This window comes from Garra rufa, chromosome 10, assembly GCF_049309525.1.
Source record: "Garra rufa chromosome 10, GarRuf1.0, whole genome shotgun sequence".
Lineage (NCBI taxonomy): Eukaryota > Metazoa > Chordata > Actinopteri > Cypriniformes > Cyprinidae > Garra > Garra rufa.
Genome location: NC_133370.1, coordinates 18,276,382 through 18,299,738, shown reverse-complemented (window position 1 = coordinate 18,299,738; position 23,357 = coordinate 18,276,382). Strand labels below are relative to the sequence as shown.

Here is a 23,357-nt window from a genome sequence, read left to right as displayed (position 1 = left end):
AGCGTCATAAAATTACGGTTGAATTACTGATGTCACATGGACTATTTTATCGATCTCCTTAATACTTTTCTGAATGTGTCAGTTTCGTTGCTGTCTATGCAGGGTCAGAAAGCTCTCGGATTTCATCAAAAATATCTTAATTAGCGTTCCGAAAATGATCAATGGTCTTACGGGTTTGCAACAACATAAGGGTGAGTAACTAATGACAGAATTTTTGGGTGAACTACCCTTTTAAGACTTTTGTTCCTCTTCAAAACACAAATGAAGAGATTTCTGTCCCTGTCCACCAAAACTTTGACGCTTCAAAAATCTCATTAAGACATCATAAGAAAAATCCATATGAACTGAACGGTTTAATCTAAAGAAGTCATCTGAAGAAACGAGACAGCTTATTATGATGAACAGGTTTAATTTTGCTTTTTATTCACGTTTGAACATATGATCAAAGCACATACACAGAGCACAGAGAGTAATTGATGTCAGAATTTTCATTTTGGGTGAGCTAACCCTTTAAGGCACACTTCAGAAGTATGATTTCATTTACGTTATATTAATAAATAATTGAGTCAAGCTGCAAACAAATGATGCAAGACCTTTTCTCCTAAACCAACTTTTCTCAGCCATTTTTGAACCTAGTTGTGCTATCTTTCTTTAAAATAAATGCCATTTGGTTTGACATTTTGTTATCAGACGCAAAGGTGTTTAAACATTACATGTGTTGAAAGTGACTTTTTATGCCACTGCATGTCTAATAACTGAGGGGCCATATAATATTCCAGTCAATCTGTTTAAACAGGGACAAATAGAGAGACACTACCTCAATCTGCGGAACCGAGTCTGTGTATCTTCTTGTTGCTACCTCAGTGAAACGTCACTTGCAGTCTCTGAGGAAAAAAACGAAAGAAAGAAAACTTTTGCAGGAGAAATGTGAATCGTAAATGGCAAACAGTTTGCAAACAGGCAATCTGCTCTTTAACAGCAGGCTTGTTTTATTAGTGAGGAGGATCTAGATTTCTGGAAGGGTTCACAGACCTGGTTAATCAGCAGAGAGATCCTGAAGTCATCAGTCAACTTGCTGTGTTCTAACTTCCGTGGGCAAATGCTTCATGATGATCATAATGGGAACTCTGGCACCAAAACCTATTAGTCTTGGCTAATCAAGTGAAAACTCATAGACTATAAGGCCTGCCTAATCAACTGTGAGCACATATATTCACTGGCTGACACATGCATCACTAACTAAATGTGTTAACCAGGGAAACAAGGTTTGGCTGGTTAGCATGACCCCGTCAGCCCTGGCTGGTAAATTCCTACACTATGTGGTTATAAAAAGCATCTTTCCTACATGAAGGACATTCTGATGCAATAGTTTAGTATAGCTGGAAAAGCCAACGGGTAGCTTTATAGACTATTTATAGACTTGCTTAGTGTGAACACACTTTTGCTGACCTCAGGCTAATGATCTAAACATAGTACAAAGTCTGTGCTGTGGTTAATAGTAGCCAAAGGCTAATTTAGACTGCTACAATGAACACCAATGTATTAGGTTTTGTCTGATCATTGTGGTAACCCTGTTTGTTCAGGCAGTGTGAAAATGACTAAAGCAAAATCTAACAGCTTAGAACTTGGTGTGAACGTTAACATTTGTTGGCGCATGTGTGAAGTAGCTATTTACAAACCAACAAGAAACAACACAGACATCTTTCTCCCTGTTTAGGGTGTAGAAGTATATGATTTGAAAATGTACTTCATTGTACTTCTAAAAGCCATTGAATGGATGTTCCTTAAAAAACAACAGATTTGTTTCCTCTGCTATCATCTTTGTATATGAGAGTCACTTTGAAAAGCAAGACCAATTAACTTAAAAACGTCGAGTGTTCATGTTTACATGCTACCGAACGGTTTGCTCTCAGTGGCTCATAGAGTAACAGCGCCACCCAATGCCTCGCCTCATCACTGCGATACAAACTAAATACATTTTCTCATGTTTTTTGACGTTCATCCCTTGACATCAATACTTTTTGAGACAGATATAGATTTGATATAACTGTTAACAAAAAGAGCAGCCCATTTTTAAAATGAAGGAATAAAACAGGGTCTGTATGCGGCTTTCAGCCTGCTGAGACATTTGACCACCTGAAAAGGTCTATAGAAAAGTGAAGACAATGGGACACAGAGCCAGACTGTGGAGTGAGAATGACATAAAGGTTATGGAGGAGAGCAGCAAGGTTGTACCATCACCTGCTGACCCAACTGGCTTTAAAATGAAGGCTAGAAACAGAGGTCAAGGCACCTGTATGGTTGAGGGACTAAACAGGAGGGCTGCAGAACAGTCACGGCATGAAAGGCAATCAGTGCTATAAAAAAGGGAGAAAAAAGTAGATGACACCTTTTGCTCCTCAAGATTTACCACAATGGGCAGTCATCAGCTCAGAATTGGTTTTATAGCAGCATGACAACTCACCGTCTTCTCAGGCAATACATTTTAAAATTGATTTTGTTCATTGAAATAAAGAAAAAAAATACAAATGTTGCCTTAGCTGTTATCTGTAATAGGTTTAAGATGAAGTACTGAAATAGCAATAGAAATAGAATCAATAAAAAAACTGAAACAAACAAAATACTTATATACACACAAGCACACACTAACACTATAATGACATATAAGCCTATAAATAATACCAGAAAGCAGCTCCTTCGCTGTCTATGAAATCCCATAATCCTGTGAGTGCCCTTAGAGAGCAGATACAATTTTTTGATAAACTCTTTTTTTCAACTTATGATTCTGTTCAATGATATAAGTGTTTATATTTTGTTGCCTGAAGCTCGTTTGAAACCAGTTTCCTCAGGATTGGGCAGCAAAGAATCTAGTCTAAAGTGAATTGAAACACACAATAAAACAGTTACATAATTATTAAAAATAAAAATACCTACAAAAACTATAAAACTACCTTAAAAAGTAAATAGCTGCAAGCAGTGATTACCGGGGTTTGAGTGATTTAAAGCATTTAAGCACATAGAAAAAAAAATACATTATATATTATTTAGCAAGCCTATAACTCCATAAATCAATAATACAGGTAATTTACCACAGAAATATGTTTTTTGACGTTTCATGGTCCTATCTCCCTAAAACTTTGCGTGCTTGTTTAGAATCACCTGTCGCATGTGCTAACAAGGTTTCGTGAAATTTTGAGTTTTCATTTAGGCTTTATAGGCCTTTGGGTATATTTGGACTGGGCCCTTTTCTAAACAACCTCGTTAAAGCTTCCCAAAGGATATTTTTTTTCTTTTTTTTTTTTTTTTGTTAATAAGTATTGGCCAAGAAAGTCTAGAGAACTGTACTGCAGTTTTTTATTTATTATATATATATATATTTTTTTTTCAGATTGAGTGGAAAGCCTAGAACTTCACAAAAGTAGGTATTTCACATCTTCTCAATCATTTAACTAATGGTTTGATTGACAGCAGTGGTTCTAGAGGTAAAGTTGTTCGGAACGAGGAGGTCTATCATATGATATGAATATCATGCGTATGTGTAAAAAAAAAAAAAAAAATTGAAATATACAATTGTTTACTCCAGTGCAACATCTGCCCCAGTGGCCCATTTCTTTTAAATTTATTACAAACCTTTAAGGCCCACAGAGTTTTATTCCGATCAGCCTCCATTAGCCTTGTCTAATAGGTGCTCAAAATTCATTGGCCTATGGAGGAATTATTTGTTTTTTAACGCAAATGTCCTTATACACTCTTGTGACACTTTGGACCAAGACTGTGTGTATTTTCACATCAATAGGACAAACGGTTGTGTTGTTCTGACCGTTTTTTATTGACAGTTTTATTTTTACTGGTTTGGTTCTGATTGGGCGAAAAACCTAAAACTAGTTTGCAAAAGTAGGTTTTTCAAAAAATGCTAAATACCTGAAAATTTCACCAGGGAGACAGACAAATCTAAACAGTTTAGGAGTTATGAGTGACTTTGTACTTTTGAACGCTGTAGCACACCCATCAGGCCGATTGAAACCCTAATAAAGACATTTAATAAAATTTTAAGTATGTTAAATTCCAGAGTGTATATAGCAAAATGTAGTGAGGCAAAAGAATCAAAAAACATTTTTTGAATCACTTTGAAATGTTATTATTATGTACTATTATTGTTTTTATTAATATTTTGAATTACCTTTTATATTTTTAGTTTTCTTTTTAATTTTAGTTTAAGTAATAAACTATTCATATATAAACATATATACACAGTATACACACACACACACACACACACACACACACACACACATATAATGAAAACAAAAACTTTTTCGCTATTTATTTTTATTTTAGTTTTTTAGTTTTAGTTTAGCTATCTCCTTTTAGTTAGAAAATTTTACGTTTTTTTTTTTAATTTATTTACTTGTAGTTGACAACGCTAAACCAGACCATGGTTTTGAAATAGCATAAACCCAGCCAATCAGACTCCTTGCAATTTTGACAAATCTCTTGCCATTTGTGTTTGCCACACGCATTAGACGCTCGCTGACTACTTGGCTGTTGAACATTTCTCAATAAACTCTCAAATTCACTGCTGCAAACAAGGTAAAGCCTAGCCCCAGCTGGCAACACGCTACTAAAAGTCTTCTCCTGCTGGGCCGGGGGTGACATGGGTACAGGCGGCACACGGACAGCCTCCTGGCCCAGACCGACAGACGTTAGCGAGATCAAAGCGTAGCCGCCACTGCGAGGGCAGAAGGCACCGGGATGCCCGTATACCCAGACAAGGGACGTGGCTTAACAGATGTGGGTGTTGGTCATTACTATCAGTGATCCGTTTTAATGTGCCCGCTGAGTAAGGGACGGCTGACCAGTGCCATCTGGATAGAGACACGGAGACTCCCCTCCCTTCCTCTGTTAGAGCTCCGGAGCCACGGAGTCTCCCCCTGCAACAGGAGGGCTGCCCATTTTCTGTCCGTCTCGCTCTCTCTCGTCCAATATGACGCCGAGCTACATCACTTTTCTCTCTCGTGAGGCCTCAGCGGACTGAGATCACCATGACCGGCGAGCAGAGAGTGAAGAGACAGATGAGATGGAGAATAAACCGACGGATTAAAGGTCACAAAAGGCGGGAAGAAAGACAGGAAAGATAAAACCATGGGAAGAGAGAAAGGGACAGTGAGAGAGACGGGAAGTGGGGGTAAAGACAGACAGCACAAACTCATCTACATGCAAATTCATCCTCCTAAAAAGAGGTCTGGAGAAAAAAACCGGCCAAAGCAGAGGACGAGCAGACTGCGCCTAATGTACAGAAATAAATGGCATGCGCGTTGTCATGGTAACTATGAACTGACAGAGAGAAAGGGAGAAAGAATGGATCCAGGCTAAAACTATCATCTACATGTAAATGATCCTCTTTCTGGCTCCACTGCTCTGCTCTCAATTGATATTGACAAACTTTTTGTTTTTTCTTACGCTGTAAATAGAAGCGTTAACTCTTTATGCTTCTGAGATATCACCACTGTAAACTTCTCACTAACTATTTAAAGGGAAACCCGAAATTATAATAAAGTAACCCTTGTTTTCCTCTACAAAAATACCGTGGTAGAGAGATGTAGGCTACACTAACGTTCAAATGTTTGGGGTCGATAAGATTTTTTTGGTAACACTTTACAATAAGGTACATGTATTATACTATTTATATATCGTTAATGTTAGCCCTGCTGAAAAAAACAGCTAATACCAGCCTAGGCTGGTTGGCTGGTCTTAGCTGGTTTAAGCTGGAAGTAGCTGGTTTAAGCTGGTCTCCCAGCCTGGCCAGGCTGGTTTTAGCTGGTGGTTTCCCAGCCTCTGGAAAAGTGGCCAAAACCCCTCTAAAACCAGCCTGCCTTCCAGCTATGACCAGCTAAAACCAGCCAACCAGCCTAGGCTGGTTTTAGCTGTTTTTTTCACCAGGGAGTTAATAAAATACAGTCGTCCATTGTTTTGTTCATGTTCGTTCACAGTACATTACCTAATGTTAACAAGCTCAATTTGTGATTTTGACAATGCATTAGTAGTAAATGCTGAAATTAACCTAAACTAGATTATTAAATGCTGTAGAATTATTGTTCATTCCTAGTTCATGTTAACCAATGTAGTTGAGTTCAGAAGTTTACTCACTTTGCAGAATCTGCAAAATGTTGATTATTTTACCAAAATAAGAGAGAGGAATTACAAAAAGCATGTTGTTTTTTTTTTATTTAGCACTGACCTGCATAAGATATCTCATACAAACAACGTTTACATTTATGACATGTGACATAATTTATAAAAATGACCCTGTTCAAAAGTTTACATACGCTTGATTCTTAATACTGAGTTGTTACCTGAATGATTTTTTATTTTTATTTGTCCCTTGTTTGTCCTGAACAGTTAAACTCCTGTTCTTCAGAAAAATCCTTCAGGTCCCACAAATTCTTTGGTTTTTCCGCATTGTGTATTTGAACCCTTTCCAACAATGACCATGATTTTGAGATCCATCTTTTCACTCTGAGGACAACTGAGGGACTCATATGCAACTATTATAGAAGGTTCAAACGCTCACTAATGCTTCAGAAGGAAACACGATGCATGGGGTTGAAAACTTTTTAATTTGAAGATCAGTCATTGTTGGAAAGGGTTTAAATACACAAAAATGCTGAAAAACCAAATAATGTGTGGGACCTGGGGCCAGTTGCATAAACTTAGTCTCTATGTTAAGACAGTGTCTTAAGAACTCGTTTGACCAGCTAGCAGATAACTAAGGGGTAATCAGTCTTATATTTTGGATCCAACTTAGACTAATCTAAGTTTTTATGTAACCAAATTTAAAAAAATTTGACCAGTCTTAAAGAAAAAAAATGAATGACTAACTTTTAAGTCTGTCTAAACCTTTTATGCAACTGGCCCCTGAAGGATTATTTTCCCGTGGATTAAATGTAAAGGTTGTTTATGTGAAATTTATTTAGTTCAGTACTAAATAAAAAAATAACATGAATTCCGTATGATCCCTCTGTCACGTATCAGCCGTTCCTCGTACATTGCAGCATGTGCAACCCCGATCCAGAGCCCAGCCAGCAGCTATCACCCTACAGCACGGAGCACCAGCCAGAGCCCGCCGCAGCCGCAGCGCAAAGATCTGCCGTATTTAAAGCGACAGAGGACGTCGCGACTGACCAGGTGTGTGAGCCGGCTAGCGTCACCGTGGGAGTACTCGTGGAGATCGAGGGCTTGGAGGAAAGCCCCGCCCACACTCCTAACCCTGAGGGTGAGCTGAGACTGCGCTGTGGAGGATATTATGAGGAGTTATTGGAGATATTTGAAGCAGATTTAATTGACTGGTTTGGAGAAATAATGTCCTACCCTCCTGAGTCCCCGCTGGTTCCGCCCAGCCGTCCTGAGTCCCCGCTGGTTCCGCCCAGCCGTCCTGAGTTCCCGCTGGTTCCGCCCAGCCGTCCTGAGTCCCCGCTGGTTCCGCCCAGCCGTCCAGAATCTCCGCCAGTCTCATCCAGTCTTCCAGAGTCTCCGATGGTTCCGTCCAGTCATCCAGAGTCTTCTCCGGTCTCGTCCAGTTCTCCAGAATCTCCGCTGGTTCCGTCAAATGCTCCAAGGTCTCCAAAGTTCCCACCCAGCCTCCCTCTCCCGCCTCCACGCAAGCCAGCCAGTCCTCCAGCCCTGTCTCCGCTGCTGCCCGTCTGTCCCACAGCTCACCCTCAGGCAGCGCCACCTAGGAGTGTGGTGCCATCGTGGGACATCCAGGCTCCAGCTGCGCCAAGGCGGATCATTCCCCAGTCCCTGCCTCCATCCTCCGAGTCCTGGACTCCACCTCGGTCCTCCGACCCTTCGGCTCCGCCTTGGCTCCTGGCTCCCTCATCTCCACCGTGGCCCGTCATCCCACCAGCTCCACCGGGCTCCCTCGTCTCTCCGGCTCCGCCTTGGTCAGTCGTTGACCTTCCGTCGCCTAAGGACTCCACTCCTCCGGCTTCACCTCGTCATTCCGTCCCTCCGGCTCCGTCAGGCTCCTCCTTCCCTCCAGCTCCGCCTATGTCCTCTGTCGCTCCGGTGTCACTGCGGTCTTCCGGAGCCCCAGCTCTGCCTCGGTCCCCTGAGCCTGCTGCGTCACCTTGGCCCTCCAGACCTGCGGTGTCACCCTGGCTCTCCGTCTGCTCGGCTGCTCCTGGCTCATCTTCCCCAGAGGCTTCGTCTCCGTCGCTCGTCCCCAGGGTGTCGTGGACCAGTTCTCCACCATGGCTCCTCCCTCCCTCGACTCCACCCTGGGGTGTCATCCTGGCTGGGCTCTGGACCATCATCCGGCTCCTCCTACTTATGACTATACTCTGGCTCCTTCCTCCTTCCACTCCACCCTGGCCTCACGTTCCAGTTCATATGTCCATCTCCAGTTCGTCACCTGCTCCTCACCCGCCTCCTGAACCCCCACCCTCCCTCCGCTGGTGTATCCATTTCGGCGCGAGGACGCGCCGTTCCGGGAGGGGGGCCATATGTCACGTATCAGCCGTTCCTCACGCAACTCATCTTCACAAATCACCGTCACCTGGACCCAATCACCCGCGCACCTGTCTGCAATCATCCTCACTATAAATCAGCACGCCACACACCACTCAGGGTCCGGGCTCGTTCCCACGAAAGCGGACTGCTAGTGTCTCTCTACGAGTCTCACTATCTAAATACTTACCCTATTGTACTTACCTGAACTCTGTCTCGTTCCAGTTCCAGTCTTCTGTGTCTTCTCAGTTCCAGTCGTCAGTGGTGTGTGGCCGTAAGCTGACTTCCACGTCAGCGGAGGTTGGTGGACTCACGGACCCTCAAGTATACCTCCTTCAATCGTTCTTGGAATCCTCCCGTCTCACCTCCTACAAGGAAAAGGATCTGTTATTCCCATCAAGTCCCAAACCGGCTCTGAAACCTTCCTACTATCACGTACTCACCATCACAGGATCTCCGTTCACCTCCGGCACTGCTGCTAACACTAATAAACATCACTTGTATCATTCTTACCTTGTTGTCCCGTCTGCTTCATAACACCCTCTTATTTTGGTAAAATAATGAACATTTTGCAGATTCTGCAAGGTGTATGTAAACTTTTGACCTAGACTGTAACTAATGTTTATATAACCTTAGTATAATGAACCTTCATTGTTAAGTGTTATCGATTTTTTTGTAAAGGTTTTGAAAGAAGTTTCTTATGCTCATCAAGGCTGCTTTTTTCTATGTTCTATTTTAGTATATTTTAAAATGTAATGTATTCCTGTGTTGGCAAGGCAGAGTCTTCAGTATCACACGATCATTAAGAGATTATTCTAATACGCTGATAATATTTTTTGTACATTCTTTGATGAATAGATGTGTCCTTGCTGAATAAAAGTATTCCTTTCACACACAAACAAAAAACAACTTTCGAACAGTAGTAAAACACTATGGTGCTGATGATGAACATGAATGTACACTAGTATGTTATGTACATAATTCTTCAAAAATGTATTTCATGGTGCATTACCATGGTACAGAGTCCAAAATAATAGTAATACCATGGTACTTTGTTGTTGGTGTCAAATCTAAAAATCTAACCATCTGCACCCTTCACAATTCATTAAACCATTGATCAGAGTCAAGGACACATTTATTGTGTAATAACGAGAGTTTGAGCTTTTTAATTGACTTCATCACCAAGGCAAAATGAGCTTTAATTTGTGTGCTAACTGCATTATTCAAGATCATTTGGAAATCTAGTATTATAATCTAGTTAATGTCAAAACTGAAAAGAACTTGGAAGAAGTAACAGTGAAAATACATTGGTGAAGGACAGATTACTATCATACCTTCTTAATGCAGATGTGAGACGTATTATCCAAACAACAAGAAATTTCATCAGAAAGCTGCATGAACAAGCTCTTATGAACAATTTGATATGAACTTCTCTGGAGCATAATAAAAATTATGTACACTTTACAATGACATGTGATCATATATGTGACCCTGGACCACAAAACCAGTCTTAAGTCGCTGGGGTATATTTGTAGCAATAGCCAAAAATACATTGTATGGGTCAAAATTATTGATTTTTCTTTTATGCCAAAAATCATTAGGAAATTCAGTAAAGATCATGTTCCATGAAGATTTTTTGTAAAATTCCTACTGTAAATATATCAAAATGTAATTTTTGATTAGTAATATGCATTGTTAAGAACTTAATTTGGACAACTTTAAAGGTGATTTTCTCAGTATTTTGATTTTTTTGCACCCTCAGATTTCAGATATTCAAAAAGGTGTATCTCAGCCAAATATTGTCCTATCCTAACAAACCATACATCAATTGAAAGCTTATTTATTGAGCCTTCATATGATGTATACATCTCAGTTTTGTAAAATTTAACCTTATGACTTGTTTTGTGGTCCAGGGTCACATATACCACTTAAATCTCCAATATTGTCTTGAAAAGCACAGTTTGTACTAGAAAAACTAAAAACAGATCTCATAGCTTGCTTTTTTCACATTTGTCTATGCAAACGCTGAAGAAATGTTTGGGTTTGCTCGTGTTAAATTTTTTTATTTCAGTTTCATGATAAACTAGGGGACGTTTAAGTGCCAAAGACAGTCTCTAAAAGAAAGATAATAATCATCAATCTCTCTCTCTATAGTATGGTCACAGTTTCACTACTGGACTGTGCTGCCATCATTTGGTAGAATAAAGCATTGCAAGAAAGTGAGAGTGATCTGGTGCAAAAGTAGTGTTTAAAAAAAAAATCAGTTGAATTATTCGCTTCCATTTGGTACATCTTTTATTACAAAACACTGTCATCCCACAATTTATGTTACAGAAATTCCAAAGGATCAAAGTGTTGACTAAATCAGTAATTTTTCCCCATATTAAGTGTACTCAGTAAAAGAACAGTAGATAAACCACAAGACACTGTAATGTACCTCTCAAACAGAACGAAGCACAAGGCACTGTACAAGCCCCGCTTTTCATTTCCTTTCACTTTAAAACCTGACATTATACACACTCTATTGGCGATTTCCAGGTAATAACCAGAGATGAAAATTCTGCATGTATCTATATTACGTAAATGCAAAAAAAAAAAAGTCCCAGCCCATGGGTTATGATCAAATGTTTGAAATTAGTGGTCAACAGAGGCCATTCTCAAACTTACAAAAGCATTACCACAGAAAACTTTTGAAATCCAGTGATAGAAAAACAAACAGAAACTAAATTTAAACAGCAGCCTGTAATTACCTGCTAGCAGCGTCTCTGAAGGAAGATGGTGTTTTTCTTCTCCCTCGTAATCTTCCAAAGACATCGTTCTAATCCTGTAGGGCTAAAAGGACCATTGACTGAGTTTCATTAACTGCCTGCCATTATGAATCATTTTAATGTAGAGTAACCATGAACCAACATTAGGCTGTGACAACACTACTGGAGCTTTCAATGCCCACAGAGATTTTTCAGTAAATTAAAATTTCCCTCTGCGGAACGGAAAAAATTCTTAAGCTGTGACTAAATCGACCGAATAGCTTGTTCCTGAGTTAAAAGTGCTTTTGATGTGTCTCTTTGAAAAGCGACGCAATTTGAACATTTTTGCCAGAGTATATGGAAACAGAAGTTTCAGAATGTTTACCAAAAGATCTGAATTTTTAAACAGAGCCTCTAACTGAACTGTGATGTGTCACAGGAAATGATCTGGCTTTAAAGTCTAAACTATTATGACATCTTTTTGTTGCCGTGTCGTTTCAACACCATCGGTGGCTTTTAAATGAACAGTCTGGATCTTATGTTTCATGATTTAATAATCATTTCCATGAGTGCCTGATATTACAGCTAAGAGGGGCATTTATCAAATCTGCTTTAATATTAAAATCGCGCACATGCAGTTTCTCGTTCAATTAATGTTATTCCCTATGGAACTATCTCGACCAGTCGAGACTGCACTAGTTTTTTTTTGTTTTTTTGCCCTAGTGGAACTGGTATTGTTTATGGCATATGCAAGGCGGGTTAAACATCAAAAGTGCCTGGATAGAGGAGATGTCCTCTGCTTGCGTCGTTTACCCAAAACCCCAACACGTCCACAAGCAATCAGATACAAAAAGAGGGAATTTTGCATTAATTCTGTTCAAGTCAAGTTCAGCACGAATGTCAACCCATTCCTGGAGGATAGGCTTGGTTTAAAAAGGGTGAAGAAAAGATGACTCTTTGAACAGAGTCCCCTGTTCTTCGGTTGCAGAGCATCTGCTCAAAGCTCTGAGTGCGTGTCACCACCTGACAGAGTGAGGAAAAGCAGAAAGAGACTCAAATTAAGCAAATCATTATAAAAAAGGTATTCAGCACTTTCCACAATTAGGCAAAACGTTGGTGTTCAATTACATTTCTAAAGAGACTTTTATAAAAGCAGAGATGTTAGATACTATTAATTAAAGGAGAAGTTCACTTCCAGAATGGAAATTCCTTGATAATTTGCTCACCCCATGTCACCCGAGATGTTAATGTCTTTCTTTCTTCTGTCGCAAAGAAATTAAGGTTTTTGAGAATCACGTCTCAGGATTTTTTTCTCCATATAGTGGACTTCAATGGTGGCCAACGGGTTGAAGGCCTAAACTGCAGTTTCAATGCAGCTTCAAAGGACTCTACACGATCCCAGCTGAGAAATAAGTGTCTTATCGAGCGAAACCATCTGCCAAATGCTTGTCTTGCACTAGCTCGACCTCATGCATTGCATTACAGTCATGTTGGAAAGGTCATGCATGACGTAGACGGAAGTACCGACCTAGTGTTTACAAAGCGAACATGCAAAGAAAGTCCAACACCCTGTCGGACGATTTTGAAGTCGGAAGAGAAAATGAGATGGAGTACAGAGAGGAAGAAATAACCGTGCGTGGCTTTTCCAATGTGATTATGCAATGTATAAAGACGTGCATGTGAATCACAGAGCTAGTGCAATGCTATTAAGCATTTGTGGTTAAAAAGCATATAAATTTGTATTTAAAGAAAATGACCGATCGTTTCGCTGGGTAAGACCCTTATTCCTTGGATGGGATCCCTTTGAAGCTGCATTGAAACTGCAATTTGGACCTTCAACCCATTGGCCACCATTGAAGTCCATTATATGGAGAAAATTCATGGAATGTTTTCTTCAAAAAACTTAAATTCTTTGTGACTAAAGAAAGGAAGACATGAGCATCTTGGATGACATAGGGGTGAGTAAATTATCAGGAAATTTTCATTCTGGAAGTGAAGTTCTCCTTTAATTATACAGGCATGTTCCAGCTCAGAGATCTCGATCTTTTCAACTGTATCCTCTGATTTAAAATCGTACACTGCTGTTCACAAGTCTGTGAACAGTATATTTTTGAAAATAATTAATACTTTTATATTTAGCAGGAATGCATTAAATTGAACAAAAGAGACAGTAAAGACAATTATGTCACAAATGATGTCTATTTAAAAAACACAGTTCTTCAGAACATTCTATTCATCAAATCATCCTGGAAATCTTTTGAGTTTCCACAAAAATATTTTCAACATTGATAATAATATGAAATGCTTCTTGATCACCAATGAGCATATTAGAATGATTTTTGAAAAATGATATGACACTGATTACTAGAGTATTGACTGCTGAAAATTCAGCTTTGCCATTACAGAAATAATGACACTATAAATTATAATAAAATAGAAAAAAGGTATTTAAAAATTTTATATTTCACAGTATCCTTTTTATATAATTTTAATGCAGTTGCATGTTTTTTAATATACAATTAATCACAGAAACCCAAATTTACCCAAACTGTAGTGTACAAAAACGTGATATTTGTGATATATGTTGAATAGATTTTTAATTCATTTAAAGAAAAAAAAGTGTTAAATTACTGTTAATTACATGAATTTTCCTCTATTAAAACAAAGCAACATTATTTGTATTTGTGACAACTTATGTTCCCATTTGATACATTTTATTTATTTTTGTTATTTATTTAATGCTTACTATAAAAGCACAAAAAAAAAAAAATCACATGACACTGGATCACAAAACCAGTCATAAGGGTCAAAGAAAATCAAAGTTGTCAAAATTACGTTCTTAGCAATGCATATTACTAATCAAAAAAGTTTTGATATATTTACGATAGAAAATTTACAAAATATCTTCACGGAACATGATCTTTACTTAATATCCTAATGATTTTTGGCATCAAAGAAAAATGTATCATTTTAACCAATACAATGTATTTTTGGCTATTGTTACAAACACACCCATGCTACTTAAGACTGGTTTTGTGGTCCAGGGTCACATATATGTAAGGGATTTCAGTTGTATATAGACGTTGTACTGTATTGTAGCTCTTTTCTCCCTAAGTGGATGAACAACATATTTAAAGTGCTATTTTGTACCATAATTGTGAAAAGTGCAATTCAGCATTTCAAAATAACTTCCAGGAGACACAAAAAAGAAAAGGACAGTTTGGTCTCACCTGGGTGTTTTCTGTCTGTTTGCTGAAAGCTGCCTGTGGTGCCTCTTTCTTTCTCCCCCAGGAAGTTGTTGTAGATTCTCTTTAGTTCCTGGTCATAGTTGCTCCACTCTGCTACTATACGCACAGCAGCCTGCAGCTTAGGCTCTTTTGTCTGTGGATTATTGCACTAAAACAAATACCAAGTATTAATTACTGACAACAAACAAACATGAAAATCAAAACATTAGTTTAACAGGAATTCACAACCATTGTTTGCAGACTGAGAGGAATAGACTTACCAGATCTATAGTCTTGGCTTTCTTTTTCGATGCATCATCGCACCAGGTCTCACACCAAAGCCACTCTTGAGGAAGTGACTTTATTGGCACCTGGTGGATCATGTTGTTGGGCAGATCCTGAGAGGAGAAAAAAAACACCAATGACCCATGTTGCACTACACACGGATAAAGCTTTTTCTGTGAAGGAAAGAACAGCCCACCTGGTCCAGATTGGACAGGCTGTTGGGGTCCTGACTCAGACCCTGGTACTGGCCTCTCAGTCTGTCTCCAGCTGCGATCTTCCTGAACTTCTTAAGATCGACCACATATAGAGCACTGGGGAGAATACAAAACCAAATCAAGTCTCATTTATCTATATAGAGCTTTATAACCATTGTTTCAAAGCAGCTTCACAGTAATAAACTGGAAAATAACATTTTTCAGTTATGAAACAAATTCAATTTCAGCTGTAAAGCAGCTCTACAGAAGACAAATCATTTGATTTACTGGACTCTACTGTGGCATTTTAAACAGAAAAAATTGGGTTGTTTGGTATGAATCATCATTAAAAGTGAGGTAGATAAAAATTATGTTCTTTCTATGGAAACCAGTTTTCTGCTACTTTTTGCTAGAAAAAAACCTCAGAACTGTGAGACATAAACTCGATATATAAACATTGTAACACAGAGTTGCGAGTTAAGTCAGAATTGTGAGATATAAACTCGCAATTCTGAGAACATATCAGTCTTTTTCCCCCCCTTTGGAATTGGACATTATATCTCGAGTTTATTTCTCACAATTCTGACTTTATTTCCTGCAACTGTGAGTTCATATTCTGCAATTTTGTCTTTATAACACGCAATTGCGAGTAATTAAGTCAGAATTGTAAGATATAAACTCACAATTGTCTGAAAATATTAGTCTTTTTTCCCCCTCAGAATTAGACATTATAACTCAAGTTTATTTCTCACAATTCTGACTTTATTTCCTGCAACTGTGAGTTCATATTCTGCAATTTTCTCTTTATAACACGCAATTGCGAGTAATTAGGTCAGAACTGTGACATATAAACTCACAATTGTCTAAAAATATCAGTCTTTTTCCCCCCTCAGAATTAGACATTATAACTCGAGTTCATATCTGGCAATTATGATTTATTTCCTGCAAATGCAAGTTCATATCCTGCCATTTTGTCTTTACAACAGGCAATTGCGAGTAATTAAGTCAGAATTGTGAGATATAAACTCGCAATTCAGAGAACATATCAGTCTTTTTTCCCCCCTTTGGAATTGGACATTATAACTCGAGATTATTTCTCACAATTCTGACTTTATTTCCTGCAACTGTGAGTTCATATTCTGAAATTTTGTCTTTATAACACGCAATTGCGAATAATTAAGTCAGAATTGTGAGATATAAACCCACAATTGTGAGAAAATGTCAGTGTTTTTCCCCCCACAGAATTAGACATTCTAACTTGAGTTCATATTTCGCAATTCTAACTTTATTTCCTGCAATTACAAGTTCATATCCCACAATTCTGACTTTATAATACATCAATGGCAAGGTTTTAAGTCAGAATTGTTAGGTAAAAACTCGCAATTCTTAGAAAATATCAGTCTTTTTTTCCCCTCAGAATTGGACATTCTAACTCAAGTTCATATCTCGCAATTCTGACTTTATTTCCAGTATTTGTGAGTTTATATCCCACAATTTTGTTTTTATAACACGCAATTGCAAGTAATTAAATTTAGAATTGTAAGATATAAACTCGCAATTCTGAGAACATATCAGTCTTTTTTCCCCCTCAGAATTAGACATTCTAACTCAAGTTCATATTTCACAATTCTGACTTCATATCCCGCAATTCTGTCTTTATAACACGCAATTGCGAGTAATTAAGTCAGAATTGTGAGATATAAACTCACAATTGTGAGAAAATATCTGTCTTTTTTTCCCCCTCAGAATTAGACATTATAATTTGAGTACATTCTGACTTTATTTCCTGCAATTGCAAGTTCATATTCCACAATTTTGTCTTTATAACACACAATTGCGAGTAATTAAGTCAGAATTGTAAGATGTAAACTTGAAATTCCATTTGATACATTTGAGAACATCAGTCTTTTTTCCCACAAAATTGGACATTACAACTCGAGCTCATATCTTGCAATTCTGACTTTATTTCCTGCAACTGCAAGTTCACGTCCCGCAATTTTGTCTTTATAACACGCAATTGCAAGTAATTAAGTCAGAATTGTGAGATATAAACTCACAATTCTAAGAACATATCAATCTTTTTTTCCCCTCAGAATTAGACATTATAACTCAAGTTCATATCTTGCCATTCTGACTTTATTTCCTGCAACTGCAAGTTCATATCCCGCCATTTTGTCTTTATGACATGCAATTACAAGTAATTAAGTCAGAATTGTGAGATGTAAACTGAAAAAAAAAAAAAAAAACCTGGGTTGTTTGGTATGCATCATCATTAAAAGTGAGGTAGGTAAAAATGCCAGACAAAAATATTAGCGAACTATCCTTACCTGATGTGGTATTTGCGTCCTGCCAAATGACTGGCCCAGTAGCCAGACTTCCAGAAACGGTATCCATCCATCTCTCTACGGCTCTCACAGAAAGGTGTGTAACCGTACGGCGCTCCCTCCAGATCAAAGTCCCGCAGCTCCTTCAGATCTGTGCGAACTATCTGTGGGTAAAAGCATGACAACATTTATCAATCCAAGACTGTGTGTCTTTGTATGCACAGACAAAATAAAGGTATCAGGACATGAAATTGCTCAGATTAAAACCTGAATTGCCCATTGCATATTACAATATATTTTTTTATTGTCATTGTTTACATTTATTCTCCAGCTGTATTTTTCTTTACCCAGAGGTGGCAGCAGTGTATCATCAGATGTGTAATGTGCATGATACTCTCTCCAGTTTGCATAACAAACACCCCAGATTAAAACAACTGCTGTGCAATTCCAGTTACTACAAATGGGAGATCTGTCTGTACACAGACTTTCCAAGATAAATCTCATAAGAGCAGACTTGTGCTTAATGCTCACTAGAGACAGGATTTTGTGCCACACAACTGCATTGCTTTGTTTTCGTACCTGATCCGCATCTACAAAGAGAATCTTGTCCACAGCCAGGGGGAAGAGCACGTCGAGGAACAGGATCTTATATCCCCAAATGATCCTTTGCTTTTCTGTCTGCTGGTGAAGCCAGCGTGGCCATTTATACTGTACCAGCTCATACTGGAAACCATACTTCTCTGCCATATATGGAATAAACTCCTACAAAAGATAGACAAAAATGTTACATATACATATACACACACACACACACACACACACACACACAAAAGCAGATTTAAAAAAATTAATTAAATCTTTTATTTATCAAGGTGCCGTAAAGTGACATTATAATGTCACAAAATATTTATATTTCAAATAAATAAAATCAAATTAATTATCCCTTTTTATGGAAGCCTATTTCCGCCACTGAATAAAAAATGAAAAAAATGGGAATTGCGAGTTTTTTCTCAGAATTGCATTATACAAACTCACAATTCAGATTTTTTTTTTGCAAGAACAAAAATCTCAGAACTGCACAGAACTCGCAATTCTGAGAAAATAACATATTTTCACCCTCAGAATTGGACATTATAACTAGAGTTTATATCTTGCAATTCTGACTTTATTTCCTGCAACTGCAAGTTCATATCCCGCATTTCTGACTTTATAACATGCAATTGCGATTTAAGTCAGAATTATAAGACATAAACTCGGAATTCTGAGAAATAATCAGTCTTTTTTCCCCTCAGAACTGGACATTATAACTAGACTTTTTATTTCATAATTCAGACTTTATTTCCTGCAACTGCAAGTTCATATCCCGCAATTCTGACTTTATAAGACGCAATTCTGAGAAAATATCAGTCTTTTCCCCCTCAGAACTGGACATTATAACTTTGTAAGACATAAACTCACAATTCTGAGTAAATATCAGTCTTTTTTCCCTCAGAACTGGACATCTCATAATTCTGACCTTATTACCTGCAACTGCGAGTTCATATCTTGCATTTCTGACTGTATAACTTGTACAGTAATTTCAAGTTTATATCTCACAATTGCATATTATAAAGTCAGACTTGCGGGATATGAACTCTCAGTTGCAGGAAATAAAGTCTGAATTGCTAGAGATAAATTTGCAATTCTAAGAAAAGGTTTTTTCCCCATCAGAATTGGTCATTACAACTGGCAAAAACTGAGTTTATATCCTGCAATTCTGACTTCATAACCTGTAAATGCAAATTTATATCTCACAATTCTGACATTATGTGTATCCCCTTAATCTGAAGAAAAGGTCAGAATTGCGAGATAAAAAAAAAAAAAATTGCAATTTCCCTTTTTTAATGTTTTATTCAGTGGCAGAAATGGGCTTCCATATTTTTCAGACATCAAAGAATCACAGTTTCCACAAAAATATTAAGCAGTTAATAAAATTAAGACATGTTTGAGCACCATATCAGCATATTAGAATCATTTCTAAAGTAGCATGTGACACTGGAGACTGGAATAATGGCTACTGAAAATTTAAATTGTAAATAATATAACTATAAAAAGTATTTATATTATTTAGTTACATCCATTCTTTTTAAATTCTAAGAAAAGAAAGATTTTATATAGAAATTAATATATATTGTGTAATTAGGCTGCATTATTTGATAATCGCAGCATAAACAGCAATATTGTGAAATATTTGAACTAAAATGTAATTTAATTATTTGATGGCAATGCCGAAATTGTGAACATAAATATAAAATATATTACACAAAATACATATGACATAAGGGTCTGATAGCAATGCCATCATGTTCAATCTTGAATCCAATACCTTAAAAGCTGGAGACAGGTAGTTTTTGAGGAACCAGAACTTGACGGGTGTCTTGGTGTGTTTGAGCACAGACAGCATCATTATCCTGCAGAGACAGAGAGAGGCCAAAGCTCAACACAGAGTGCCTGCAGTGACAGAGTTATGCGACTGACCTTCTAAACTGAGCTGCATTACACAACCAATAACATTGCCGCTAATAAGACATAGCAAGTTACAGAGATCAGCATTTAAAAACAGGCCTAAACACAACTATATATAAGAAGGAAAATGTCACAAAGTCAAGATGTGACCCAAGCCAGATGGTCACGTAAAAGTTATTGCATTTTCTTAATATGTGAAATTAGAAGACATATGCGTGTCATTTTGTAATATCAAATAAGGATATACACAAGAGAACTTGTCTGCATTACATGTCAAAGGTGTAGCAATTTCTGCTGCACAAGAATAATATTAAAGTCATATATTTGTCACAGCAGAAATGTCACGATTCATTTGAGAACATGAACAGGGCTCCATGCTAACATTTTTTTTGTCTATGCAAACAACGACAGTCCTGACGGATCACTTCAAGAATATTTGATAAACAAAAATATATTGGTTTTGCTGAACAGACCAGTAGTTTAAGAATATTAAATCATCAAGCTTTAATACCAATGACATTCATAACTATTTGAATAAATTTTCATGAATGATCTGTTAAGCCGTTATATGTTTATGTAACTGATCAAAATTGTTTTACTGGATTTACTGAATAAAAGCAGGGAGATTTTATTCTGATTCTTTTATATGTGACCCTGGACTACAAAACCACTCATAAGAGTCAATTTCTTTAAATTGGAACTGGATCATCTGAAAGCTGAATAAATAAGCTTTCCATTGATGTATGGTGTATTAGGATAGGATAGGATACTTGAAAATCTGGAATCTGAGAGTGCAAAAAAAAATTAAAATAAATATATTGAGAAAATCACCTTTAATGTTGTCCAAATGAAGTTCTTAGCAATGCATATTACTAATCAAAAATTAAGTTTTGATATATTTATGGTAGGAAATGTACAAAATATCTTCATGGAACATGATCTTTACTTAATATCCTAATGATTTTTGCCATAAAAACAAAATCAGTGGCTTTTGCTACAAATATACCTGTGCTACTTAAGACTGGTTTTGTGGTCCAGGGTTACATATATGCAACATCAAGTGTATTTAAGTCTTCACATTGAAAGTCATTTTCACTAGCAATGCTGACATTTTAAAATCTAACTGAAAGCAGCTGTTTACCTGAGGAACCTCTCGTACAGGTGACCGGAGGCCACAGAAAAAATGTTAATGACGTCATCTTTCTCCTGTTTGGGTTCTTCTGGCTTTGAACCACCCGTAAATCCTCTGAAAGAGATAAAGAAAGAACCATTAACAGACAAATACTCTAAGTGAGAGCTACCGTAGAATTAAACTGGCAACACTTTGTACCTGGTTATAGATGTCCAGAATCCAGAGTCGTTCTCATGGGCATCATCACTAAGAAGCTCCTCTTTCATCATATCAGGCTTCTTCTGCACCTGTAAACATGATATAGGGCAACAGAATATGTGCATGAAATCCCATAGCACTAATGTTGGGCATATATAATTGAAACATTCTAGAAGCCACTTAAAGTGGCTTTAACTTACTGTTAAAGACAGTTTAATAAATAAGGTAATTTTGATCAAGGACTTCATCACAGGAATCACAGAAATCTTAGATCACAGAGTTCTGGTTTTGTGAGACAGGTAACAGGCAGGAGGTTTTTTGCTAGTTTGGAATTGCAGTGCAATAACAAAAGAACCTAATGTAGAATTGGCTTCCTTGCTAAAAACAAATGAATCAAAGATATGCAAATTAACTACTTTAAGAGAACCCTAGGTATTAAGGCTTCTATGGCTTAATATAATGTAAATAATGTCTCTTACTTAAATATGCAGTAGAAAACACATGAAGGATTTACATTATTTAAAAAATCCACATTGTTTTATACATATTTTGGACTATGGGAGGCGCCATTATTTGGACGATGTCAAATGGTTGCACTCGGTGAGCTGATGGCACTACCTGTTGCTATTTTTACCGCAACACAACTCTGAATACACAACTTGGAAAATAAAATACTGCAATGATGACCACAGCTACTGAAAGAGCTTACAGGTGGCGATGGATATAAGCGTAGGCTTAAACCAAATGATACCATTGATTTTTCCCCTAAATGCCCCTGGATATCAAGTGAAATCAGCACAGATAAACTGCTTCAGTGACTGCGGCGTCATGACAAGCGCTGACATGTTTACATCCTGCCAGGATGGCATCTAGCGTTTCTTGTCTCTTCAGTTTGTAAGCTCTTTCAGTAGCTGTGGTCTACTAAAAGCCTCAAAGGCATCAGGGCTCAAGTGGAGAGAGCAAAGACATTGGTCTTTAGTTTTATTTGTCCACTGGCATCTTTTCATTATTTTCTTCTCTTCTTATTGCTAGGAAAGCAGTGAAGACTTCCATCACCTCTCTTATTGCCCTTTGACTGAAAATTTTAACCAAAAGCCGCACAATGTGGCATCGTATCAGTATTTTATTTTCTGAGTTTTGTATTCTGAGTTGTTTTGTGGTAAAAATAGTGATGGGAAGTGCCAGTAGTTCACCGAATGCAACCATTTAACATCATCAAAATAATGGCGCCCCCATAGTCTAAAATATGTATAAAACAATGTGAATTTTTTTTTTAAATAAATGTAAAATTCTCACGGGTTTTCTACTATATATTTCAGTTAAAGACATAATTTACATTATATTAAGCCATACAAAGCTTACAACTTATTACCCAGGGTTTACTTTAAAAAAAAAAAAAAAAAGTTGATGTCCCATCTATACTACTGTTCAAAAGTTTGGGGTGTGTAAGACTTTATTTTTCTTTTTTAAATAAATCAATAATTTTCCTCATCAAGTATGCGTTAAATTAATCAAACACATTTCTATTTATCATAAATGCTGTTCTGAACTTTCTATTCATTAAAGAATTAAAAAAGTAGCACAACTGGTTTCAACATTTATACAAAATAAGAAATGTCTTTAAAGGAGAAGTTTACTTCCAGATAAGAAAAAAATTACAGATTATTTACTCACCCCCTTGTCAACCAAGATGTTCATGTCTTTCTCTCTTCAGTTGTAAAGAAATTATGTTTTTTGAAAACATTAGGATTTCTTTCCATATAGTGGAAGTCTATGGTGCTCATGAGTTTAAACTTCCAAAAAGCAGTTTCAATGCAGCTTCAAATGGCTCTAAATGATCCCAGCCGAGAAAGAAATGTCTTATCTAGTGAAATGATCGGTTATTTTCTTAAAAAAAAAAAAAAAAAAAGAGAATAAAGACAATTCATGTACTTTTTAAGCTCTGTGTAAACTGTATTCCAGTTCAAGACAGTTAGGGTAGGTCAAAAGAATTCCCATCTCAATTTTTCCTCCAACTTCAAAATCATCCTACATCGCTGTTTTACCTTTTTTGTAAAGGGTGTTTGATCTTCTTTGCTTGTTCACTTTGTAAACACTGGGTTGGTACTTCTTCCTTGGCTGGGATTGTTTAGAGCCCTTTGAATCTTAATTTAAACAGCATTTTGGAAGATCAAACTCGGGGGCTTGAACACCATAGAAGTCCACTTCATGGAGATAAATTCTGAAACGATTTCCTC

General features: G+C 37.4%; 1 protein-coding gene across 1 annotated transcript in view; it reads right to left on the bottom strand.

The window, feature by feature from the left end:
- Positions 1 to 11,625: 11,625 nt before the first annotated feature.
- The window catches only part of uggt1 (UDP-glucose glycoprotein glucosyltransferase 1), a 51,430-nt gene continuing 39,698 nt past the window's right edge, over positions 11,626 to 23,357 (bottom strand). The window contains exons 33-41 of the mRNA XM_073848090.1: positions 21,121 to 21,209; positions 20,932 to 21,036; positions 19,651 to 19,735; positions 17,865 to 18,047; positions 17,289 to 17,449; positions 14,964 to 15,078; positions 14,764 to 14,880; positions 14,486 to 14,651; positions 11,626 to 12,278 (exon numbers count right to left, since the gene is read on the bottom strand). Coding sequence (XP_073704191.1) covers positions 12,253 to 12,278; positions 14,486 to 14,651; positions 14,764 to 14,880; positions 14,964 to 15,078; positions 17,289 to 17,449; positions 17,865 to 18,047; positions 19,651 to 19,735; positions 20,932 to 21,036; positions 21,121 to 21,209 — 1,047 coding nt within the window. The 3' untranslated portion in view covers positions 11,626 to 12,252. The remainder of the gene's footprint in view (positions 12,279 to 14,485; positions 14,652 to 14,763; positions 14,881 to 14,963; positions 15,079 to 17,288; positions 17,450 to 17,864; positions 18,048 to 19,650; positions 19,736 to 20,931; positions 21,037 to 21,120; positions 21,210 to 23,357) is intronic.